Source organism: Tenebrio molitor, chromosome 1, assembly GCF_963966145.1.
Source record: "Tenebrio molitor chromosome 1, icTenMoli1.1, whole genome shotgun sequence".
NCBI lineage: Eukaryota > Metazoa > Arthropoda > Insecta > Coleoptera > Tenebrionidae > Tenebrio > Tenebrio molitor.
The window spans coordinates 40,082,439-40,107,401 of NC_091046.1; the positions used below are offsets into that span (position 1 = coordinate 40,082,439).

General features: G+C 34.9%; 1 protein-coding gene across 1 annotated transcript in view; it reads right to left on the minus strand.

Moving 5' to 3' along the window:
- The window catches only part of LOC138136198 (voltage-dependent calcium channel gamma-7 subunit-like), a 67,316-nt gene that overhangs the window by 12,502 nt on the left and 29,851 nt on the right, over window positions 1-24,963 (minus strand). The window contains exons 3-4 of the mRNA XM_069055259.1: window positions 21,707-21,824; window positions 568-692 (exon numbers count right to left, since the gene is read on the minus strand). Of these exons, the coding sequence (XP_068911360.1) occupies window positions 568-692; window positions 21,707-21,824 (243 nt within the window). The remainder of the gene's footprint in view (window positions 1-567; window positions 693-21,706; window positions 21,825-24,963) is intronic.

Genomic DNA, 24,963 nt, shown 5'->3' on the forward strand with positions numbered 1-24,963 from the left:
TGCGGGTCAATAAAAATCATTTACTTCATTTTGTTACTGTTTTCGGTAGCTCTTACGAAACATCTTCATAGGTAAAAACTGTTTTTTTTAGCAGTAAGTGGCAGTTAAGACCTGTTCCATTCTCTTACGAATACTTGCTGCTCGTTATAGGTACTTTGCTTTGACCAAAATCAAATCAATTACCTATGAAAGCGAACAGTATTATCTTGTACTAGACCATTTATGTCCAGTTGTTTGTTGATTTAAAGCCCGTTAATGTAATTGGTTTTATTTTGTTAAGTGCTCGACTGATTAAAAGTACAAATGCTCTATGATCGACGAATAAGCTAGGAACGCTCACGGTTGAATGTGGATTTAATGAAATTTATGGTTTTCATTAATGCGAATGCCGTGTAATGAAGTTGCTCCTTTTCTGAAATGCATTGTTGTTAATTAACACTAGCTTAATCCGTCTGTGCGAACTTTGTTACTGCCACGTTTGCTTCCACGTGCCGTAAAAGCAACCTCTTCTTATTGTGATTAATTTTAATACGGCCGTACTGTGTACAAGAGTTAAACTCGACTTACCTCCTAAAATGAAGAACCCGCAGGCTATTATTGTTTTATTGTCGCTGTTACAATGGCCGAGAAGTGCGAAGAAGGATGCGAGTAATAGCAAAATTACGGCCGATCCAGTTAAAATTGTGCATGACCTGAAAGCAAAAGGTAAACGTTACCCTCGTGACAAAACGAACAAATACCTAACGTATGTATGGGCTGTAAATCAGTTTTAAGGGAGATAAACGGTCGTGTGACTCGACTTCCCTCCCCGTTAAAATTAAATTAAACGATACACCATCATATAAGGGCGCTATTAAATTAATTGAAATAGTGGACCGGCCGCCACCATAAATTCCTTCCAGGTATTCCACGTCTTGCACAACGGTACACTTCTGGAAATAATTTCCGAAAATCTGACAGTAAACTGACAATTGTTTTTGTCTATTTGCCTCCAGAGCTGAATCTTATAGTGGAATATTTTTAATGCCCCATTACCCCGACTTTTCAGAATGTATATTAAGTATTCTGTTTTTACGACATGCCATCCCGCCATACTAAGGGCTCTAGTAATATAAACTATATGTTTATGCTGATGTCCTAGAAGAATAGGAAGAGAAATATTGTTGCGGGAGAACCATTAATTTCTGTACAGAATCAACAAGAGGAAGCAAAATCGTATAAATTACCATTTTATATGTTTATAATATCCGAAATTGCAGCTTTATCCCTTATCGGGTTAAGTTATCCATTTTACTGGCCCTTCGGGGACGAGATAGTGCTTATAATTGAAATATGTGACATTTATATCTTATCAGTTAAGCGATACACCGTCTTTATTGCGTGAAATAAGTTGCTCCTGTCGGTAATGAATTACCCGGATTTTCCCTGAAACTAATGGGATTTTTAATGTTTCAGTATTCCGTGATCAATGCGGATTACGTCGGTGCCGCTGAAAGCTCGACCTGTAAAAGTAATTTACTGATTGATCACTTCTAGACTGCACCAATAATATAATATGTTATTCGGGGCTTCACAAAAGGACAGCGTTTAGAACGTTTTCCCAATTTTCTGAGCTGTTGAGTGAAGGAAAGTGTATTAAAAATCAGAAAAAAATTATATCTTCTTGTCCAAATCGATGTTTTCTCCCAAGGAATTGAACAAAAATTGTGAAAAGAAATTTGTCATATGTGGTTTAAATTCTATTACTATTTCATTCATTTTTGTCCAAATGAATATTTCATTTCAAGTTCTAAGAAACTCTAAATTTTTAAAAATATTTGAACAGTTTGAATAAAAAATTATAAAATGAAATTAATCGTGTGCAGTTAAAATTTGTTTAGTCATTATTATCTCTAAATGTTACAATCATCAGTTAGTTGTGGATCAAGGCCAAAAAGTGCCTCTTTTTTGTTCGAGTCTGAATTTTTTGGCCGAGGCGCAGCCGAGGTTTGCAAACAGGCGAGGACAAAAGGCACTTTTTGGCAGAGGTGCACATTCAATTTTTTAGGCGACCGTACGAACTACAAAGCGAAATTTATTTTGTATCCACATTTTCAAATAGATAAATTTATTAATACATATTAACAATTTTTTTAATAGTATTTGTTATCAGCTTGTCCACAAAACTAGACATTTACTATCTATCTGCAATAAAATTAGCAATTACTTATTTACATAATTTATTGTGAGAGGACAATTATCGGTTTTGTCGGTTCGTTGCTAACTTACTAACCAGACCAACAGGTGGCGCCACGGCCAGCGTCCGAAAAAGTGCGTTCGAAGAAGAGTTACTTTTCGTACAGATAGATGGGACTTTAATTTTTTAAACTTGTTATTTTTACTTTTCGCCCGTTCGTACGTGAGTACGTAAAATTACCGTTTTCATTAAGGGTGCCTAAAAATATGTATATCCTTATCTGTTATTTTTTGCCACTTTATTATTTTGTAAAGAAATTGCAGCTTTCTTATTAACAAAAATGTTTAAACAAAAAAAAAAGTGTTATAGTAGTAGTGCTTTATTTTTGCCCCACGGGCTTTCAGATTCCTTACAATTTAAAAAAAAAATACATAAACATTACTGAACAAAAAATGGCAATTCCAAAAATTTCCCAACATAACATTTTCAGTTTCTATTCCCACCCCTCTCTTTCTCTATCCTTTCTCTCCTCTTCCACAGCTCTTTCATCCATCCTATTTCCCTTCCGTCTTCGCTCAGTATTTCTCGCCGCTCCTTTCCCTCCCTCTCACTCATTTCGTCGCATCCGCTCCACATGTGCTCTATCGTCTCACTCTCCTCGCGTGTTATATTTACTAGTTTTTGTTGCAGTCATAAAATGATTGCAAAGATAAGTAATATTTTTTAGAAAATAAAATTATTATGTGAAGTTAAAGTTAAGAAATTACATTTTTAATGTTTTAAATGTAACAGTAAATTATTTCAAAATAACAAAAAAGAATTTCCTAACAACGTTTGTTAAAACAGTTGCAAAAAAAGATTAATTAATTAACCTTTCGCAAGCGTCTTTAATTAAAATTCAGGTAAATGAAGATAAATTCCGCAATTTATCATCAGTTCTGTGCATTAATGCAGCATGAGTCTGCGATGAAACCGTGAAAATTATTTTCGGAAACATTGTACTAAATTAGCTTCATATTTGTTTCTCGGTACTCATAGGTAACATTATTTAATTACAGTTAAATCGCAAATACCGTGACATCGAAAAAAATTATAGTTGGCTGTGACCAAAAATTTCAGTTGGCAATTCGTTAAAATTTCAATTATCAGTCTTAAAAGTTAGGTTAGTGATTTTGAGAAAGTTGAAACTTGATTTTCATAAAGGTGTGCATTATGTGTGACCTGTCGGTGGTAAAAGAATCATGAGGAGCTCCAATCGTATTTACGAACTAGAGTAAATGTTCCAAATGTCTGCCTTCAGCTTCCAAACATAATGCTACTTACTCTCTTCGCTTCATGTTTTCAAATGACCTTCGCACAGTCGGGACATCAATTAAATTGCAATCAGTAATTACTTGTATTAATTCGGGAATTGTGCCAGGCCTGTTTTTGAACACGTTGTTTTTCAGGCATGGAAAAACAAAATAATCAATGCAAGTTGTTGGTAAGTGCCTTACTACTGTAATTAATGACATCTGATGACATTTGAATTACATTTTTACGTGCTGCCAACTGAAGTGTATTAATCATGGCCATCTCGATTTTTTTTATTTTCGATCGTACGGTATAAGTTTCATCTTTATTAAATGTCAATCGTTTATTTGAACGCAATAAGATAAATATTAAAGAAAGTTATTTCTTCTTGGGACAATTTCATTTAAACAAACAGTCTAGTGCCAGCTGGATTTCAACTCCACATTTTTGCCACAACAATCTATAAAACAGGATCACAAGTCGCCGTTCCTTATCAATTAACGTTTGCTTCACTTCTTGAACATAAAAGGTGCGTTTACTAGTTACAAAGCTCTGACCGTATCTTTTTTCTCGAGCATCCGAGAGAAACCACTGGTAAAATTGTTTCTTTTTAATAGAATAAACAACCCCGCATTTTAAAATGTCTAGGATAAATCTCTCGGGTCCGAGGTGGAAGAGTTAGCCGAGCGGAACGGTCTGAGGTGGAAATACAAAAGAATCACGGTCTTTGAAGTTTGAATTTAATTTAATATATCAGACAAATAATTTTTGCTGCGTTTCCTATTTGTCGTAGTTTACACAGCTATACTAGCACTTCGAGGAGAGTAATCTCCATTTTGTCCAAGAGACGCCACTGTAAAAGCTCGAAAGAACTCGTGATGTGGAATGATGTGCTTAGGGGTCTCCGGAACAAATTGGAAATGTTTCAAACGCAGAACTTAAATATAGCACATACCAAGAACTATTGTGTGGTAGTGCAATAAAGCTGCTTACACAATTTACCAGTTCGTGCGGTCTCTTTTCCGGTAACCGGTATCGATGGAGGGTCCGGACCTTAAATCTACGTCCAGCACCGAGCCAAGATTATGTAAATTCGGTTTATTTATCTGTAGCGCCCGGAGCTGATGAATTTTTGCAACCCATGCGGGGAAGGTCCTCCGGTAATTATTTCCGAATGAAAGGAAACTTTTTTGTAGCTCTTTTCAGATATTCTAATAAATTGAAAGGTGCTCTTGTAAAGTTTCAGAGTTCTTTATGCGCCCACAATATCCACATAACTCAAATTCTGTACGGGGCGATTTTTGAGTTGGTTTGGTGCAAGAGCGGGAGAGCGAGCTCTCTACCTTTATTATTAAGATTTATAGGCGTCAACGAAATTTGTGGAAAATTGAGTTTTACTACAGACCATCACTTCGTCCTCACATATTTTACTAGTCGAAGACTTTTCTGTCAGTTTAAATAAAATATGGGGTCGGCTGCAGTTTTCCGGCCAAAACAACCAAGTTTCGAACAATGGACAGGCGTAAGCAAATCCCGTTACGTTTCTTCTTCCGGTACACAAATTCCTCGCTGGATATAATAACTTTATGGGATAACAGAATCGATCGGTCAGTTCGGGGCGGTTAATAATTTTATTAGAGCAGCGGAGGAGGAAAGAGTTGTCGGAAATCGCTATCGGACCGTTGAATTTCCAGAGCAGAAAGTTAAGCGTCTCCCCGAGCGTCGCCGGGGTTACACAACCCACTAAGTCATTTGTTATAATTACTAAACCAAAAACAAGGAATGGTCTCCCTCCGCAGGTTTTATCTCGCAATTTATCGTCGTACGCTACTCCTATTTCCCACATTCTACAAATCCTGCTCACCACAATTTAGTTCTTTTTATCCGGGATAATGTAATATTATGTTGTACAGTAAATCTTGTTTCACGTTAAAAATGTATATTTTTCTTCCGGTTTGTTCCGAGAATGGGTTTATTATGTTGTGGCCTCAAGGTGTGGATGTTTACAACACTCTAATGGTGATGTCCCGAGATTCTCGAAAACCAACAGACTGTACGAGCGGTGCACACATCACTAATTTGTTACACCGAATTAATTCGATTACATGAAATTATCGCCCCAAGTTTCATCGTGCCTTTTGCGGTTACGGCTTCTTTTATGATTATTTCCTCTTTCACCAAAAAAACATACTTATTGTGGACTGTGACATTTGAGATGACCACAGGTTTGTTAATTAGCAGTGACCAACAGGATTTTAAATGTACGAGTGTGGTTCTGCGTCTGTTGCCCCAAAGATTCTTTTTGCATTTCAGAATTTGTAAGTGATTTGTTTAGTGAAAGCTTATTTTAAATTAAGATGCCAGGAGTAATCAATATCTCTGTATAAAGAACGCCGCGAGACAAGACATTTGTAAGGATACGAATGAAGCATTAAGGCAACCTGTACCTCCATATGAAGTAGTTAAGAACAGATACTTTAAAAACTTGACAGAAAATCTGTAAAGTGCAGTATACAAAGTGATCAAAAAGAAAACAAATCAAAGCAGGCGTTGCAAATTATCGGTCATGTCGTAGCGGAATTCTGTGCATATAAGCGTTCAATGCATGGGCGTAGACAATTTGTGGTCTCAAATGCCAGTTTATAATAAATCATTACCTCATGAATTTTAGACGTTGGTATTAAAATTGCGCATTTTATTATAATTAATGGAGAAAATTTATAAAATAAACAAGAGCAACATTTTACATTCATAAGAATGGGTAATTTACAAGCTGCCAACGCGACGCCACTGGCAAGCAGATTTATCCCGGAAGAAGTGGTAAAATCAGTTTTACCACTGAAGTTAATGCATTAATTATTAATAATTCATTGATTAATAATAGATTTTTCCAGAGGTAGGCAACCAACAAAACGATTGCGCATAGCAAGTATACATATGTGTACGATTAAGCTAAGAGAGACGTTTCGATAAAACAAAAGATGAGGCAGTACTCTTGATTTGTTTTTTTGTTGATTACTCGGTACTACAGACCTGTTTGTACAAGAAAAAGCTAATTTGGCCCACAATACCTATAGGGTAGCCCCATTTTAAGCAAATTTACATATGTATAATACGACACGGAAGTAGGGTGCACTGGAAATATTAAATAAATGGAAAGAGTATAAAGAGACACATTATTTGAAAGCTCGATGAAATTCTTCTACAGTAGTGTTTATATTTTAATATTCCGGGCATTTCCGGAGTAGTCCAAAAGCAGTACTCACAAGGAGGTTGCTTTACTGAACTCCCGGAACCTAGTTCAATTTAAAAAAAAGCATTTTTAATTGTATTGATAACATAATTACATAACATTTTTGATTTACAATGCAAAAATTTCCAGTAATAATACGGAATCTGGAAAAGTGCCCCGAATGCTTGCAGCGTTTCCACTTGAATGGCCAAGGAAATCCTCTCAAAAAGGAATTTCTTTGATTTTGAATCGCCTGATTCCGCGATAAGCCGGTTTACGATGACATTAATCAAATAATTCAAATAATGCCACGCCAAAATGTGGAAGGTCACAAAAATGTTGCCGCTGAGATGGATATTTAAGGGTTGAAATCACCTCTTGAAAATAGGTGTTCTCGAAAGATTCCAGCACAACATTTCATTTTTCACTTTATAAAAAAGTGCGTAAATGGAAGAAAATTAAAAAATAAAATTTCATAAGTAGTATTTTTGTGATAATTTTGTATTGCGTTGCAGAAATCTGCCTCAAAAATCTGTAAACTAACAAAATCGTATATCAAGATTCTAGACAAGTTTTCGTTGAAAATTTGTAGAAAATTATCTGATTAAAAAGCTCTTGTAAGCATAATTTCTTAAGAATGCTTTTTCAGTTAATATTACTGCTTAAAATACAAACATAAAAATACCACTGTAAAGCAAATTGATCGGGTTTTCAAATTGTGTCTTTTGACACCTTTTGCCATTGAAATTTATTATGGGATAAAAGTATTGAAAAAAAATTGTTAATTAATTTTTAAGAGGATTGGGAGGAAGAGTTAACAGTGCGCGGTGCTATCAAGAAAAAGAAAATTAAGATGAAATGTCCTGTTCCATTAGGATGAAACTCCAGTTGTATTTCTGTCTCTGATATCGATAACATCAGGTTCAAAGTACTAAGGAAGCTCTCTGTTTGCTAGATTTAACCCTTAAACATCACTGTTTGTTTCCTAAATTTAAAAAATCGTTTCAGAATCGTTACAATAAATATCTGTTTTGACAGTTACGATATTTCTTAGTCTTTTGTTTCTATATCAAGGTTTTTGTTTGTTTAATTGTCTTTATAAACTACGAAGTTTTTACTATTTAAAAATAGTTATTTATGAAATGAGTGCGAGAAGACATTTTTCCCGCATAAGCGCATTATTTGAGGCACGAGCGACGAAGGAGCGAGTGCTTTATTTGCACTAATGTGCTGAATACGTTTTTTTCGCATCGAAGTTCGTACAATATTTTTTGAAACGAACATTATGTCTGATTTGTCGTATACCCTTTGTGAATAAGATGGCGCTTGGCCATACGCTTGCCAAAATGTCAATGGAATTAATAGAGAAATGGTGCTTCGTAAGCCACAATTTATTATTTTTAAGTCAGATTATTTTCAGAATGCTCAAAAAGGGGAATGCTTTTTCTCAATCTTCCAAAAAGCATTCTCACTAGTGCGCGAACGTCGATTTCGCGCACTAGTGCTTCAAAATGTCCTGCGACCGCATGGTAGTGCGCGAACATGGATTTCGCGCACTACTATGCGGTCGCGAAATATCATTTTGGAGGTAGTGAGTTCAAAAAAAAAACATCAACTGATTTATTTAGTTAAATGATGAATCACTTTCGTTATATCAATTATTTGTTGAGAGGAATTGCAACCTTTAATCAAAACAAGCGGAGAAATTTCATTTTTAATTTCGCATTTGTGTCAGATGAATAGATTTAAGATAAATTTGAATTAAAACATGTTAGCAAAATATCATCACTTCCATTTCCTGTGTGAGAAACATTTTCAGAATTCAATCAGTTTGGGCGGGAAATAATAACTCATCCTCCAATTTCCCAGATTTCTTGCATGCAAGAAAAAATTGGACAAAAGACGGCAATCCAAAAAGCTGTTTTGTCATTGCATGTTATGACATTTTCCTTATGCGAGAACACTGTGCAGTCTGGTAAACACTACCAAAAGTGCCATAAGTACGACACATATGAATATCCCAAGGTGGAAAAACTGTATCTTTATTTCAGACTTCCGCAAGCAAAACAACTTTATTAATAAATCATAAGACGGTCGATGCAGAAAGGGATAACCCAATCTTCTAATAAATAATAAATTGGTACACATAGTCCCGGAATGAGATTTAACCCTTCTTATTTGATTATTGTTATTGCTAACACGTTTACAGGTGACCTACATTAAAATAGTGGGGGCTATCGTATTATCCTAAAGCGTAAATATTGTTGCGGAACTGTGCAATAACGAAACACTGAAATGAACTGGAATCTGTTTATTCAAAAAGGACATCCATCACTCAGTAAAATCAGTTTTTATTAAGAGAAATTCAATTTCAAAAATCTTGTTTGAAATGTTGTGGGTGTAACAATTTCCGACATCTTCTTGTGAAATATGACTCATTGTCTGACCTTCACTCCTACATCCCGACATTGGTTTGTGTATTTTTTATGTAACCTCTGACCTTTTCACAAAGTTCAAACATTCTAATCAAATGCAATGAAAAACTAAAATTTCTGATAGAAGTGGAAATTTTTACGTCATATCCCAACCTGTATTATGAAATTTTTCTTCACAAAAGCTTTGTGCTTTTCAGATAACATACACTTGGACTTACAAACCAGAAAATTATTATTATCGGCTTAAAACTAATTAAGACGATAACAGAAAGATCAGAAAACTTTTTACATTTGTGTGATGCTACAATGACTTTAAACCACCCGCATAATGAGGGATGAAACTGTTGACCTATCTGAGTTTTATACCAGATTCGGCCCACATAGTCACAAGAATCTCTTTGCCTTCACTCGCTGCTAAACCGCTCCAAGAGTGCGTCTTTGAGCTAATTACTTGTGCTTGTGTTAACTCTGGATTTGCCAGCAACTTTGATTTATGAAAATTGTTGTTTTACTAGCCACTCAAAGACTATATTCTCAAGTAATAGCCCCGATAAAATCAATAAACATTGCCTATAAATATTTTATGTGGTCGTTTGTACCACACCACATACATATTTTTTACAGCCCTTTTGGCGATCGGACACGAATTGATTTTTTCGCGATTTAAATTAAGCCTGCTCCGTTCTTTTTGAAGTGAACTGGCAAGGAATCCCCTTAATCCCAATACAATTTCCCAGCTTATCACATGTCGGGATATAGTTTTCCGCCGACGAAAAAAATGTCCACGCATCCTTTCAACTTTTTTTATTCTGTTCGAATAATTTCTAATTTGTGTTGGGCGATTTTCAGGTTGGAGAAGACAAGTGAGGCAGACTTTTTCATATCTCGATGGTTGAACGCACCATAAAGCTTCTTTCATATCTTCGCCGAGTCCACTGAATGGATACTTGCCAATATTTTCTTTTCGTTTCACACTTAATCATTTCAGAAGTTGGACCCGAATCGGGGAAGTGTATTTTAAATGCTGGATGATTTATTCGGTTTATGGTATTGTAGTGTTTTACGTTGCCAATTTTTGCGAGTTGTGTGTTTCGCGGCGGGAGAGCGATGGCTCAACTTTTTGGACGCCTGGTGACTCCAGAACATACAAAACATTACCAGATTCACTAAATATATCTTAGAGACATCTGAAAAACGATCGAATGGTGGTGGCTAAACTAGAAATGATTGAAGAATTCTAACTAAATGCGAAATAAAATTAAGGAAATGAAGAGGTATCCAAAAGAATGAAGAAGTAGAAGTGCAAAATAAAACATTTCGTCAGCCGAAAAGTCTAATACAAATATTAGATTTTTTGCAGCGCTCCAACTAATCAGGCACTCGGCTTCGCCTCGTCCCTGAAACCTGAAAGACAACCTAGCGCATTTTTTTCGTCCGACTCTGGGTTTCCTAGCGAGGCGCAGCCGAGATGGCGCCACGGTCAGCGTCCAAAAAAGTGCGTACGAAAAAGTACGTACGAAAAAGTGCGTCCGAAAAAGAGTTACTTTTCGTCCGCTTGGGAGTAAAATTACCTTTTTCATTAAGGATTCCTAAAAAATATTTTATATTTCTGGAAAGTGTTGTTTTTAACAAAGTGCCAAAGAAGTTAAAACAGCGACGTTTGTAGTCGTGAGAGTGTTGTTTATATTTTTTTTCATTTGATAACATTAGGGTTGTAATGTAGTTCATTGTGTCTGCTAATGCATCCGTAATAAGCCGCTGCCAGCGCCTCCATTCCATTGTATCCTGCAGCACCTTTATCATCGAGGACAATTTATATGATAAATTTCGTGCACGATTTTGTTTATTGAATGTTTAAAGAGCGTCGCTTATTAGCATCAAAGCCGGTATATCATATAGAGAGCTGCAATTTCACAAGTAAATCCCAAGTTTGATGGAAATATAATTCACGCGTGTAGCTGTAAAGTTATTACAGGGGATTTCAGTCGCGACGACTAAACAGGATTCGTCCGTACAGCTCTAAACTTATTCAGAAGTTAACTTGGAGTTTCTGTTATGTAGTATGAAAAGGGGATTGCAGAAATATGAACAAGTTAATATTATAAGTTGGCCTGACTTTCGGATGTCTTTAATAGCTCCCGGCCACGGTTTCATTTACATAGATATCCTCTGCTTAATGACGCGGACTAGAATGCTAAACCTGGATAACTTTCAATATCCGGAATTTTATCGCGGCCTTAAACCGAAAACTTCCCAGTTCCGGTCGGTTTGATTTATTCCGGTTTTAATTTTAATTGCCGGAGCAGCGACATTGTTATTGCGTCTAAAAACTTTATCGGGGCGGTTCGCACTAGTTCGCAGGGACCGGCTCCGGTGTGTGATTAAATTTCGGCTTATTATATTTTAATTCGACTGTGCCCAATTTAATTACATGGGCATGTGAGTTTGACCACCAGGTCTCCCGAAACTTCATCAACGACATAATACACTCGATAATTACTGAGGGCAAACCTCTTGATCTCCCCCTTGCGACAGTTAAAACTTACACTGTGAAATTGCGTCGAACAACTTCCTTGGCCCCGACTGAGCTAATTTGAATTTAACCGAAAGCATTTTTCGACTAGATTTTCAAAACGAATTAGGATTAATTCGGCCAAGTCGGAAGGTCGTGCTTTGAAAGCTTTCGGCCATTCCACGTCCATAAGCTTTAAAGCTGTTTATCCTGAAAAAGTCAATATTAACACCCCAAATAAAAGCGATGTTGTCTTTCGGTATCGATTTCGGAAATGAAGCTTTTATACATCGAGTTAAGGACCTCCAGCCGTGAAGTCGAATTTTTCTATTATTTCGCGACTAGGACGGGAATAGACAAAACCACAACAACAGTTTGCGGGAAGTTCTCTTTGTAACTTAATAATTAAATTTAGGTAAACAAGGAAGTTGCGGTGGGTTTAAGACAAATCTTTTACGGTTGTGTTACGGAGTAGAAATGAATTCGCCGCGACGTTGACGGAAACACCGCGAAATGTCCTCGCATAAATTTGCCGCGGCTTTATTGCGGTTTGATAACGATTCTTAAAACATGTCGAGACTCATTTTAAGCCAAATGCACAAGTCAGTTTCTTGAATGTAATTTAGGGGCTCATAAAATCCCATTTCGAGAACATACACTTCAAGCTTTTATTCCCGAATTACGCACCGGAGCTTTAATGTTAAATAAAATCCACTTCTAAAATCCTCGCTCGTCATAATTTATCAATTTTAAATACAAAAAACGTACCGAGGTAATCTGGAAAGGAAACTTTTCTGGAGAGAGAAAGCCCGTCATAAATACAAGTTTACTTTTAATTAAGTAAAAACTGAAAACTTATCGAGGACAAACAAAACTTCTTCACAACTTAATTCGTACTGTTTTACTTTTGCTTTCAACCCGCCTAGAGTCAAGTGATTTTTATGCAACGGGGGCGGCAAAGGTGATCAAGAAAAGTTTATCCAACACGGCGAAACTGTTGTTGGAATACTGAACGATCATGCGAGCAACAAGATCCATTGTTTTTTGACCAAACAGTATGCAAATGATCGTGTGCAAAAAATGTGACCCCTCTAGAGTGGCTGTCGTTAATTGGTTTACTGTTCAAAAACAGATTATTTTAAACGTTTTCACGGTATATAAATAAAAAATAACAAGTTTAAAAAATTAAAGTCCCACTATCTGTAATTTTACGTACTCAGAAGGGGACGAAAAGTAACTCTTTTTCGGACGCACTTTTTCGGACGCTGATGTGGCGCCATCTGTTGGTCTGTTTAGTAAGTTAATGATGAAACCGAAAAAACCGATCACCATACCGATCTTGTCACCATAAATTATGTAAATAAATAATTGTATTGCAAACCGTAAATTTTTAGTTTTGTTGGCAAGCTAATAACAAATGTGTACTATAAAAAAATTGTTAATATGTTTTCATTGATGCTTTGTGCTTTGCAGTTGTGTATCTCGCCTGTTTATTCAGACTCGGACGAAAAAGATGCACTTTTTGGTCTTTTTACTACTTTTTAAATAACTATTAATGGAGACTTTTTTTAGTAGCAAATGGTAAATAGTAAGAATTAATTATGAAAAACACAAGACCGATAAAATATGGAAAGTGAGGATTTACATTTTTATTTCCTAATTTCTTAATTTTTTTTACATTTTCGCTGATAGATAATGAATGTGTCATGAATCGGAAATTGGGCCAGGAAAGATTTAATAAGGAAAATCAATAAAACCTTTGGTGTAAAACGTTCATTGAAGGAATCGGATGTAAGACGCCATTTTAGTGACCTGGAAAAATTATTCACTGGATTATCTCTCAGTGACTGGACTCTCGGACAATGGGAAAATATCCTCGGACCCAGGAAACAAAATGGAGTTATACCGGGTTTGGGTTGATTGAGACATCAATTTATTTCACACAGATGTTCAAAAATAGGAACAAATCCATAAAGCATTAACAATTTATTGTTTGTGATAAAGTGGCCGGTCACGGCGTAAAAGTATCTTAGTTTGTGGCAACGGTCATGATTTTTTTCTCGATTCAATAAGTTGTTACCTTTGTAACAAAATAGCCGAAAGTAATTGTCTTGGAGAGAAGTATCTTAAATTCGTTATATGCAAATTCGTATAATTAAAGCGACCACTTAATTGAGACAAATTAGTTCTTTCTTGACGTGCCAATTAAGTGGAATCCACTGTATTTAATTAAAGATTTTCGAAGGACGAAGGAAATGATGTGTGAAGTCTGCAGAACTGAGGGCGGAAAAATGAAAGGAGCAATGAAAAAAGAAGAACGCAGAGAAATTTTGGAAAGTAAGATAAATTAATTGGACAATTATCTAAAGCTCTATGAGACGTATTTAAGGACCTCAAGTACTTAATTACTTAAAAATGATAAAATTGGAATTTCATTCACAGCGAATTAAATTAAGAAGTAAAAATACAGTAAAAGTATAGAGTGATCAACAAGAAAACAAAGGTGCTACCACATTTTTGTTTTATCGAAACGTCTGTTTTACCTCAATCGTACACATATATATGTATGCTTGCTATACACAGTCGTTTTATTGGTTGCCTACCTATCGAAAAATTAATTATTAATTTTAAAACTCATTTTACCACTTATTGTGTGACTGATAATTGTTGCTTACAATTACAGGAAACGTCCGTAAACTTTGCCCAAATCAAAACCTTTTTTTCAAGGTTAACATCAACACTGTTGCTTTAAAACTGAGATTTCTTTGACATTTTACCGAAAAATCTGCTTATCAATGGTGTCGCGTTTGGCAATAAAACTGGTAAATAACCCATTCTTATGTAAAACGTTGCTCTTGTTGATTTTACAAATTCTCTCCATTATCAGATGATAATAATAAAATGCACAATTATATTTTCAACGTCTTAAATTCATGAGGTATGATTTATTATAAAGTAGCGTTTTTGACCACAAATTGTCTACGCCCATGCATTGAACGCTTATTTGCATAGGATTCCGCTACGACATGACCGATAATTTGCCACGCCTGCTCTGATTTGTTTGCTTTTTACATAATATACCTAATATGGTGTAAAATATAATACAGAATTTCCCAATCTTTTTAAATTAAAGGAATTCTTGTACCATACACGCTTGGGCCCAAATAAAATTAATTTAGACTAGTTGTGCGATAAAATCATTATGAAATTTTATGGTGTAAACAATAAAAAAAATCTTGAGAAGTCTTGGACAAGATATACACTTTGAGAAATTTTTATCTAGGGTAATTTCTTGACACATTAATTGTTGTAATTATGATGTGAGCTTAAGTTTAGAAAATTTTTCTTCAGAAACATTTAGGGATAAATATATTAGGCAGAGTTAAGATTCTTGTGTGACAGCAACTTTCAAAGCAGTGCTTACGGTATGCGAAACCGCAAAGAATTTTTATAGCTCTTTATTGTCGTGTCAATGGGTATTGTAAAGTTGAGGTGTGATACCAAGCTGAAACGCAACAACCCACGTGAGATGCTATTTTTGGTAGGTCTTGAAAAAAATTATTCTTGAGATTTTGTTCCTAATCGTTATATTATATCTAAAGAATATTTTCAGTCACGTAATGGCATTTCATCTATTTTCATTCAGTGAAAATTTGTTAATTATAAACCGGCAAAATGTGTACTTCAATCTTTTAAATTTTATATTTCTTAATAATAATTTGATTTGATGATATTTTAGTCATACTGAAAAAATTCAAATATACTATTTACCAAGTATTTATCTCAATTTTCATAGTATATAACGGTATTAGGCCGATATGGGTTATGTAACAGACGAGGTTGAGATATTGTAAAATCGAGGCAGAGCCGAGATTTTATAATCAACCGAGTCTGTTATATCCATATCGGCCGTATGTTGTTTTATAGTTTTCTTTATATCAATAATACTTAACATTTAACGATGATTTATTTGTAAGACTGACATTTCTCTTTACTTCAAAAATTAAATTTAGTTGTCATCTGTGCCGTAACCGTAGCAACGGTAGCAAAAATAACGGCCTCGGTCTGATAATTTTGAATAACGGCCTAGTCTGTTATGGGTATCATATCAATCAAGCATTGAGTACTGATAAATCCTAATAACAGTATGGTATAAAGAATTTTTTTTTATGCAGATTGATTTGTACATTTGCGTTAACAAATGATACTCCCTTGGAATTCTCTACAGAAAAACGTTTTTAGATATTTATGTGCAGAACCCCTAAAGTGTAATCTCAAACATATTTGCTTGTGTTAAGTGCTGTTTTGCGTCTCATTCTTATTCTTAGCGTACAACGTCAGAGAAAGATTTAGTATTTTTTTACAAGCCGTGTATTTAAAATGTCTCGAGGGAAGAGACTTGTACATGAATCAACAGACGGGGAAAATGGAATTGCCTTCTTTTCAAACGAGAAGTGTATGCTAAGTTACATGAGGCAACCGCGATTTTTCTTATTTTTCATATTTTTAATTCAACATAGTTCTTCTATTAGAAGACACAAGATCTCGTGGTTCCCATCGGGATTCTAAACGCCGCTCTAGCGAGTTTAAACTGAAACCAGAGATCAATTTTGTGCATTTCAGCACAAAAGCTGAAAAGTAAAAACGCCACGAGCCAGATTAAAGCTAAACGGCGGGAACCACATTCATGAAAGCGCTCACAGTTCGTGAAAGTTGTGAATTATCTTTCATACTGAAGAAAGTGTAACGGTTCAAAAGACAGTATTTTAACGAGATGTTTATAAATAATTCATGGAAGCGCGAATCCTGAAACCCCCGAATATTTTGGAAATCCTGTCGCCGCGCCCTTTCCAAAAATTAATGTTCTCTCTTTCATAATGAACAGATTTTTTCCGACCGGTTTATTTCCTATGGAGCGTTTACTTAACAACGCGTATCTACCCTTTTAATGAACCCTGTTTACAGCAAGGCACAAGCCAGGATTGTTATAAATTGACAAAAGAGATGTCAAGTAATAAAAGTCCGACGATAACATTAATAAATCTTAAAGATAAATAGTATCTGGGCATCATTTATTACAAAAAGTGAAAAATAAGAGGAAAAGTCTCGAGACACTAATTGTCGTGCATGAAGATGAATGATTTGGAAGTTTTGATTCACGTCCGCATTGAAATTTAAGGCGCATTTTTTTAACAACAGTTAATTAAAGCGAAGCTGTCATAAATACGACACTCCGCACCATAGCCGCGATTCATCACATTCGAATAATTAAATGTGTGGGGGTGGTGAAACTGCACGTTGAAAGAATCCCGACCGGGAAATTATCAGGAAATTGAAAGATTTGCAGATAATACAGAAGCTGCCGGAATGATATTTTAAAATAGAAATAGTGAGCGATGGAATTTCTGCGGATCAAGATGTTGATGCAGCGCCCCTGAAAGCAAATATTAATAAAGCCCCTCACGTTTTTTAAAGCTCGAATTTTATGTATGTTTCATTTAGTGGAACCATTTACCATTTTGAAATATATGTAGCTAGTTACCATGATGTATCGATTCGAGTAGAACGCCGGAGGAACGTGGAAAGATTAACAATTTATCACTTGGCACGTCAAGCACCAACTTTGTAAGTTCTTGCAGATTTCTATTTACGATACGACCCACTAGGAAACTATATCAGACTACTTGGAAATTGCTTTTGTAGGTGCGCCATGAAGAATTTGTTTTTAGAATGGAGCAATAAATCATTGAAAAAATCTTTTGTCTAAACTGGAACGGGAATAATTTTTAAAAGTAAATAAGTCGAGATCGGATAGAGATATAAATCCGACGCGATCAGTACACGTTCAGAACGTCTCGTTAATTTAACCTAAAGAGCTTTTATAGTTGGGGTTGTAGTATTTTATTTATGAGACCGTCCCACTGCGTCGAGGTTCCGATCGTTTTACAGAAAGTGATTTCTTCATATAGCAGCAACTCGCTGCAAAATAAAATATCTTTCCTGGAATTGAGAGAGCTTCCCACAACTAAATGTGGATTTCCACACAATTAAAAAAGAATTAGCTTCATTTTATTATTTTCCAGGTGCGTGCTGACATTTATCATCGCGAAATAATATTGTTTGTGATCGTCTCGGTTTATGGCAATGCGAGGAAACACCGTCCGCCCTCTTCCTTCTGCTTGATTTACCCTCTTGCGTAAATAAAATTCGCCTGGAAGATTTATGCAACCAATAAACGCTCATGTATATTCAGTTCCATTGGCATCGACCCAACACGTATTTCGCTAAAAGTATTTCTGTCGTCGTTAATTATTTTTTCACTGACACATTACCTCCATTCGGTGGTTTTTATTTGAGACCTCCGAATCGTATCGAGTATTAAAGTTGAATTTCAATAAAAGACGACACATTCGAGTCTTTCATGTACGCCGAAATTGAAAATGGCAAAGCGAGAGGAGGATCAAATGAGTTCGTCTACGTTTCAGAATCACTGATTAGGTGCTTGCATACATCTAGAATAATCTCGTTCTGTATGCATATTATGCGAATAAAAGTAAACGTGATGTCTGCTGCAGGAATTTGAAAGCTTCGGCCGAAGAACTTTTACACTAGTTTTTGGGTGAACGTGTAATTCCAGCAAAGAGTTTTCCAAGTTTGAACGCACTCAGTTAGAAGTCACTCTCGGTCATATTTCTATTTTATCAAAGTAAAACCAATTACACGTCTTGACTTATTTGTGGTGCAGTATTTCTCTTGAAATTCAAGATTATTGGGCAGAAAATAAATAAATGTGTTGTAGTAATTGAATAAATTCGTCTATAAAAGTATATGTATACTTTATGCAATAAACACAAAATATGAAACAAGACAACAAGAAATTTAGAAGCTCTTGTTGGTCTCAATAATTTTCTCATTTACTCAGTAATTTTTTAAAGTAAAATGGGTTTGGATATTTTCAAGAATACAAAACAAATGAAAACAATGGTGCACACCGCACCATTCTTCATAAAATTGAGATAATAAGAAATTAGAAAAAAATTAAAATGAAAAGACAGTTAAAATAAGAGCTATAAATAAATAAGTAAATACGTATATCAGTAAATAAGACAAATACTAAGAAGGTGAGCTTGCTAAAAAAGCAAAAATAAAAAAAAATAAAAAGTTGTCGAGGCTAATGGAAAATATGGTTTTTCTTTAATTATAAGTTGTTGTAAATATGGGATCAAAAATTTTCAATTTCTAAAAGATTGATAAGTACTTGAGAGAATGTGAGAAATATTACGAAAAATGAACATCATAATTAGCTGCTAACATATACATAAATACATAATCTGGTAAAAAGAGACACAAAATATCATAGAATAGCCAAAAATGTACGGAAAGTGTCATACAGACATACATAGAAAAATAACAATAACACCTTTTAGAGACAATTGAAGGAATGCGGGGTAGAAGAAAGGTGACAATTTTCAATATTTCATAATTTCATAAAATAGAGATTTTGTACATAAAAATATACAGTGTGGAATAAAATGATTTAGATCTAGTTACCTTTGCATTACCCTTGTAAAAATACGAAATGCCGCTCTACAAAAAAAAAAAGAAAGCCTAACCTCAAAATATTCCAAAATTCCAAATGTGATTTATTGCGAAGGGATGATATGAATGCAAAGTAGAAATTGAAATTAAAAAGGAGCTAACAAAAGCAAGTCACAGCTAGTGTTGAAAGTGGCCACCAACGTTTGTTAATTCAATTTAGTAAATTGTAACAATTGTCAATTCGATTGATGACATTTATTGACAGAACTAATAGTTCGGCACTTCAAAAAAAAAGTAGAGCGGTACAGGAAAATTTACATGTGCAAAAATTCCAAAGGTAACTAGATGTAAATCATTTTATTCCACACTGTAGTATAATCAAAAAGTCTTTGGATCAGAGTAGTCGTAGAATTAACAAGCTATCTAGAAATTATTTATTTCTATGATTTTTGACATTTATTTGACAACTTTCAAGTTAGCAGGTTTAAATTCAAAATGTTTCAAAGAGAATATACAATTTTTATTATTAAATCATACTACAGTAATGGAAATCGTGGTGAAAATGGTGATTGGATTTATTCGCCGCGTTTATGTTTACATGAGTTCCGTGAGAGATTAGCACTACTTTGAAGTACACATAAAAACTACGGACAGTAGAAGTAAATAATTCTATAGATGGTTTTTACATTTAATGGCTACCGCGATCCAAAGACTTTTTGCTCATACGATACTTATTTACTAATTGATGTGGAAAGAAACCGAAAGAGAAGTTTAAAAAATGTAGTGTTACAATCCAGAAAATGTAAAATATTATGTTAGCTAAATGAAAAACAATCTTTTATCTTCAAGCCGTCGAAAATGGCGCCTTTGTATTTGTAACCGGATTTGAATTATGTATACACTATTAAAAAAAAAAAGCGTACACGTATTGAGGGCTACTGTAAATGGGGATAAAATTGATTAATCGTTTGAAAGAAAACGTATTACTGACATTTTGTATGTATGTCAAATGTGTGAACACTGTTTTTTATAAATTTTTAAATTGTTGTTAGACCGTTGAGAGTTGCCTTTTTCCATAAATTTGTGAATAAAAGTTTGAATTGTGTTTCTAGTAATTGGTAATACTTCCCTAATAAATAAGGCAAAACATTTATACACTTTAAAATCTCTGAGGAATACATCGATAAAATCCAGCTGTCATCACGGGTTTTGTTACAGGTTTCTAAGTAACAACAATTAAAAGACAGTAATTGAAAACACCATTACGAAAGTAAGTAGAATCTTTTGTTCTGAAGTAAAAACCATTTTTGCGTTAAAATTTGATTCATAGTGACAGTTGTTTGACGTTTATTGGCTGAGTTAGCAAAGATACGAAAAATCCGACACTGTCAAATTAAAAGCCGCCCTTATCTAAGTAATTGTTGATTGCAGCGCACATATCATTTAGTGTAGAAGATCTTTTTGTGCTTCGCCCAGTTGCAGACTCGACTTCGTCTCGGTCTTAAATCAATTGAAATAGAGCTTTTTAGGATTGCAGTTATCAGAATTCGGTAAAATATAAAAGACACTCTTAAAGAGACGGTAAAACAATTGGTAAGATACTCTAAGGTTAGTTAAAGTTTAGTTTATTTTAAGAGATGTATAAATTTTATCAAGACAACAATAATAATACAGTCTATCAGAAAAAAATTACAAGCATGTGGAAAAATGTTTCTACAATTAATCTAAATAAAGAATAAAAATAAGGTGAGTAAAGAGTAAATGTAAAAAGTTTTTTGAATGTAGAAGTAAGATCCTTCGGAGTAGAAACCAAAGAATTTAACAAATACAAGTAGATATTTTATTAACAATATTTCTAAAATTATATAAGGCTGTCCCAGAAGTAGTAACCACTCTCGGATTTAGGTAGATCTAACGAAAATAACAGAATTTCCTATAAAAAATTCCTCCGAAGTAATACAAAGTATACAAAGTAATATAATACTCTTGAAGTTGAGTGTTGAAAATCGATTTATCCGATAACTTTTTTATTGTTTATATTATTTGATGTTGTTTGGGCTAGTTTATTCGAATCTTGGATGACGCTCTGGAGGGATTGGGGGCAGAGCACTTTCAGGCTTACTAACTTTATCTTCAGCTTTGTAAACGTGAACTATAGTTGTCGATAAAAGTTAAACACAATCTTAATTTCGAACAATAGATTTAGAGTAGGTTAGAATGGGATTAAAAAGAATCCAACAAAATGCACGCGGATAATGGATCTTTTGCATATCTTTTACTGTTAAAATACAAAGTTGATGCATTTTCCGGTTAAACGAAAATGCTGGCAAGTTTATTCGAGAAGTGCACCGTGCTATTGTGACGCGTACAATTTCAACCCTTTAGAAAGACTCTAAAGTCGTGATGGTCTAACATCGCATTAAAATACCACAAACGAGTGCATGAATGTTCTGAAAGGATCAAAGGTACTCTAATTGATGAAATTGTCATAAATTTAAGTGCATCCGAGCAAGGCTGACCTCATACGTGCGATGAAAACTTGGGCCAGCTCCAGAGAAGTCCACATTCCTATGTCTGTGGGATTGAGTTCATCCCAGCCAGCGTACTTGACTAGTGAGCATGCAGGCGAGGGATTATCTGCAACAAGATATTTAGATTAATGCATATTCATACGGCACTAAACGCGTATACTAATTAGGGGTGCACGTACACCACCTCCGAGTTTTATTCGTATTCAGAGCAGTGTTGATTTTAATTTTCTAAATGGAAGCCGCCATACACTTTTGTGGTCTTCATTGTTTTGACTGCGACAAATTACCCATTACTGTATAATGGGGGAACTGTTTTGTCACGAATTTAAATATCCCTACCTGCTCCGTACAAATAAAAAACTGTTATTTTTAGGGCTGCGCAAGAAGCGTTCTGGGGGCGGAATTGGCAGCAGTTTATCGCTGCATTTATGGATCGTTTATTAAGGAAGTTTCCTATTATTTTGTTCGATGGAGTTAATTCAAAAAGTTGGGATCTTGATATCGAAGTGACTTTCGGCGACTTCTCGCTCGTCTAACGTCAATACTTGAATTAAAAATACAATAAAAGTCGACGAGTTCAGTTGCGAGTTTGGAATTCCTGCTGGAATAGCGCCCAGACAGCACTAGCATTGCTGCTATAATGACATGAAAGACCTGTTACGCGAACAAATGGTACACTGGGTGTTTGCTGAACAGACAGAGCGAGTGATTTGTACTGCAAGTTTTCGTAATTTACGTTTCCTCAATTGGCTGAAATCACATAAAGTTAACATTGACAGAGTATTTTCTGATGCAGCTCTTTGATTTAATAAGAAATATTACAAAGCAGAACTGGAATTAAAAAATTGAAGAAATGGTCACATTAAAAATGACTAAATTTAATAAAACTGATATCTGCCGGGTTAAATTCCATTTTATTTTCTATTCATAATTTTTACAATGTTCCATAAAACGAAAGAGGTTATTGAGTGACATCAATTTATTTCAAAATTGACGTTTCCGATACATTTTTGATGTTATTTCTTCTTGAGTTCTTCAGTAACAAATACATTTTCTCACAATACGTAAATAAATAAATGCAAGAGACGTGCCAGGCTAGGAATTATGCATAAATGCCAATCATTCACTGTCTTGAAAAGAAACGTGACAAGTTCTATAAATCACAGATTTTTCTTTTATTAAAATTTAAGTTTCTCGTAGCGTAGGTTTACCTTCTTCAAGGCATTTATACTGACATTTCGGCTTAAATGTCAGTCATTAAATATCAAATTCAGCTTTTTGTTTCTTTTAAAAACAAAATAACCATTACAGATAACCACAAAGACGGGGTGAGTGGGGTGATTCACGAGTAATAATGTCCCGAACAAAATTTGTGATGCAACCAACAATACACATCCCCCATACGGCTAAAGATTGTTAAGATAAGCAATTATTCCACATGATTTTGATTAAAATTGTCAAATGTAATTATGAGCATGTTGACTATGTTTTACAAAATTAAATCATGATCGGGGCAAATGTAATGTTGGTTGCATCACAAATTTCGTTAGGCTCATTATTACTCTTGAATCATTGGTCTTAGTTAATGTTAATACAAAAATTAAGAGCAAGAACTAAACGGCAGCTGAAGCTCAAAACCATTAGCTATAATTTGCAGTCTTCCGTTTGAATGAATCATAAATATGGCAATTAGCATATCATTTAATATAGGCACATTACCGTTATGCGATAAGCACCTCGTATTAGTTTAATGTGTTAATGTGTTTTGGTTAATGTACAGTGCAATTGCATAATTGCATCTTCACGCCAGCGATAACACTCGCTTTTGAGGTGTTCGAGAACGGTCACGAAAATTTGCTCGAAATTGGTTGGTAATCCCGAATTACATTACAAGACGCTACCTGCATTACCAACTCAACTGCATGTAAATCCCCCACATGCACCAGAACAATTTCACGCATTTATTGCATCCAGTTTCAGTTAGTTAACATCGGCTAATAATGTTGGTCGCCGCCGACAATTAACTTATTAGCAGAACTAAACATATTTCGCAACTTCGACAAGTTTCTCACTCACCGCAGAATCAAAACATGATTGCTCTAGATTAAAGCGAAAATCAGATGCGCTCAAGCCGTCCATAAATTCCTGACGTTCTCCTCATATTAAAATCTAATAAGTAGTGCTTAAATTTGAAATGAAAATTAATGTACAAGAGCAACTTTCCGTACGACTTGGTTTGACCCAGTTTACTTTGTTTAATTAATCTCTTAAAGTGTCTTGTACGCTGTAATTCATTCGGCTGAATCAAAACACTGGTCTCTGCAATAAATCGAAAGGCTCAATAACACCCACCCAATATGCGAAAAACAAAGCTCTCTGTACTCATCTGTTACAGGTAATTCATGCGGAAATAATTCACAGGGGCTCAGATACCTCAGTTATCCCTTGGCAAATTGCGTTCGGTAATTGCTTATATGTTGTGTGTTGTTCTCTTAATTGATTGTACAGATGCTTTATTTACAAATCATTCATAACAGCGAATTTGCGAAATTTCATTTGTGCTGTAATTGATGATTTTGCAAGAAATACAAAGCCGAGTTGGGAGTGTGGTGTAGTCAACCGGGCGATACAAAAATTTCAAATTTAAACCAGCATTTTATTTTGGGTGTTTTAGAAAATAACTGAAATGTAACAACGTCCGACAAACATTGCTAAATGCAAAAATGTAAGAATCAGACGTTTGCAACAAACGTTTGCTGCTTTTTAAAATGTTAAAGCTGACAAGACGCCAGTTAGTTTGGGAGATGTATGCAACCAGCCTTGCAAATATGTTACGGCCTCATTGAATAGAACACGCTGTGAGCAAGTATGTTGCAAAAAGTGTTTTGCAGGATAGACATGTGTTCTAATTTCTTTTTGAACCTTTTTGAGCACTGTCATTGCCATCTAGAACACAAGCCTTAAGCCAGACAGCGTGTGACGTACCGAGAAAAGCCAAACGTCAAAATTTGTTTAGATTTTCAGAAAGTATCAAATACGGTGTTTTAATAATTCTCATCGAAAATTGAAAATTCTGAGAAAAGCAAAAGCTTAGTGGCAAGTGTATATAACAATTTCAGTTGCTACCAGCGTATTTACTGTTTTTCGAACGTCGCAGAAGACGTTGAAACCTGGTAACTATTTTTATATGCTGTCAACATTTTCGTGATTGTACGTCGTTGTAAGTACAATTTAATTGAAAAAAT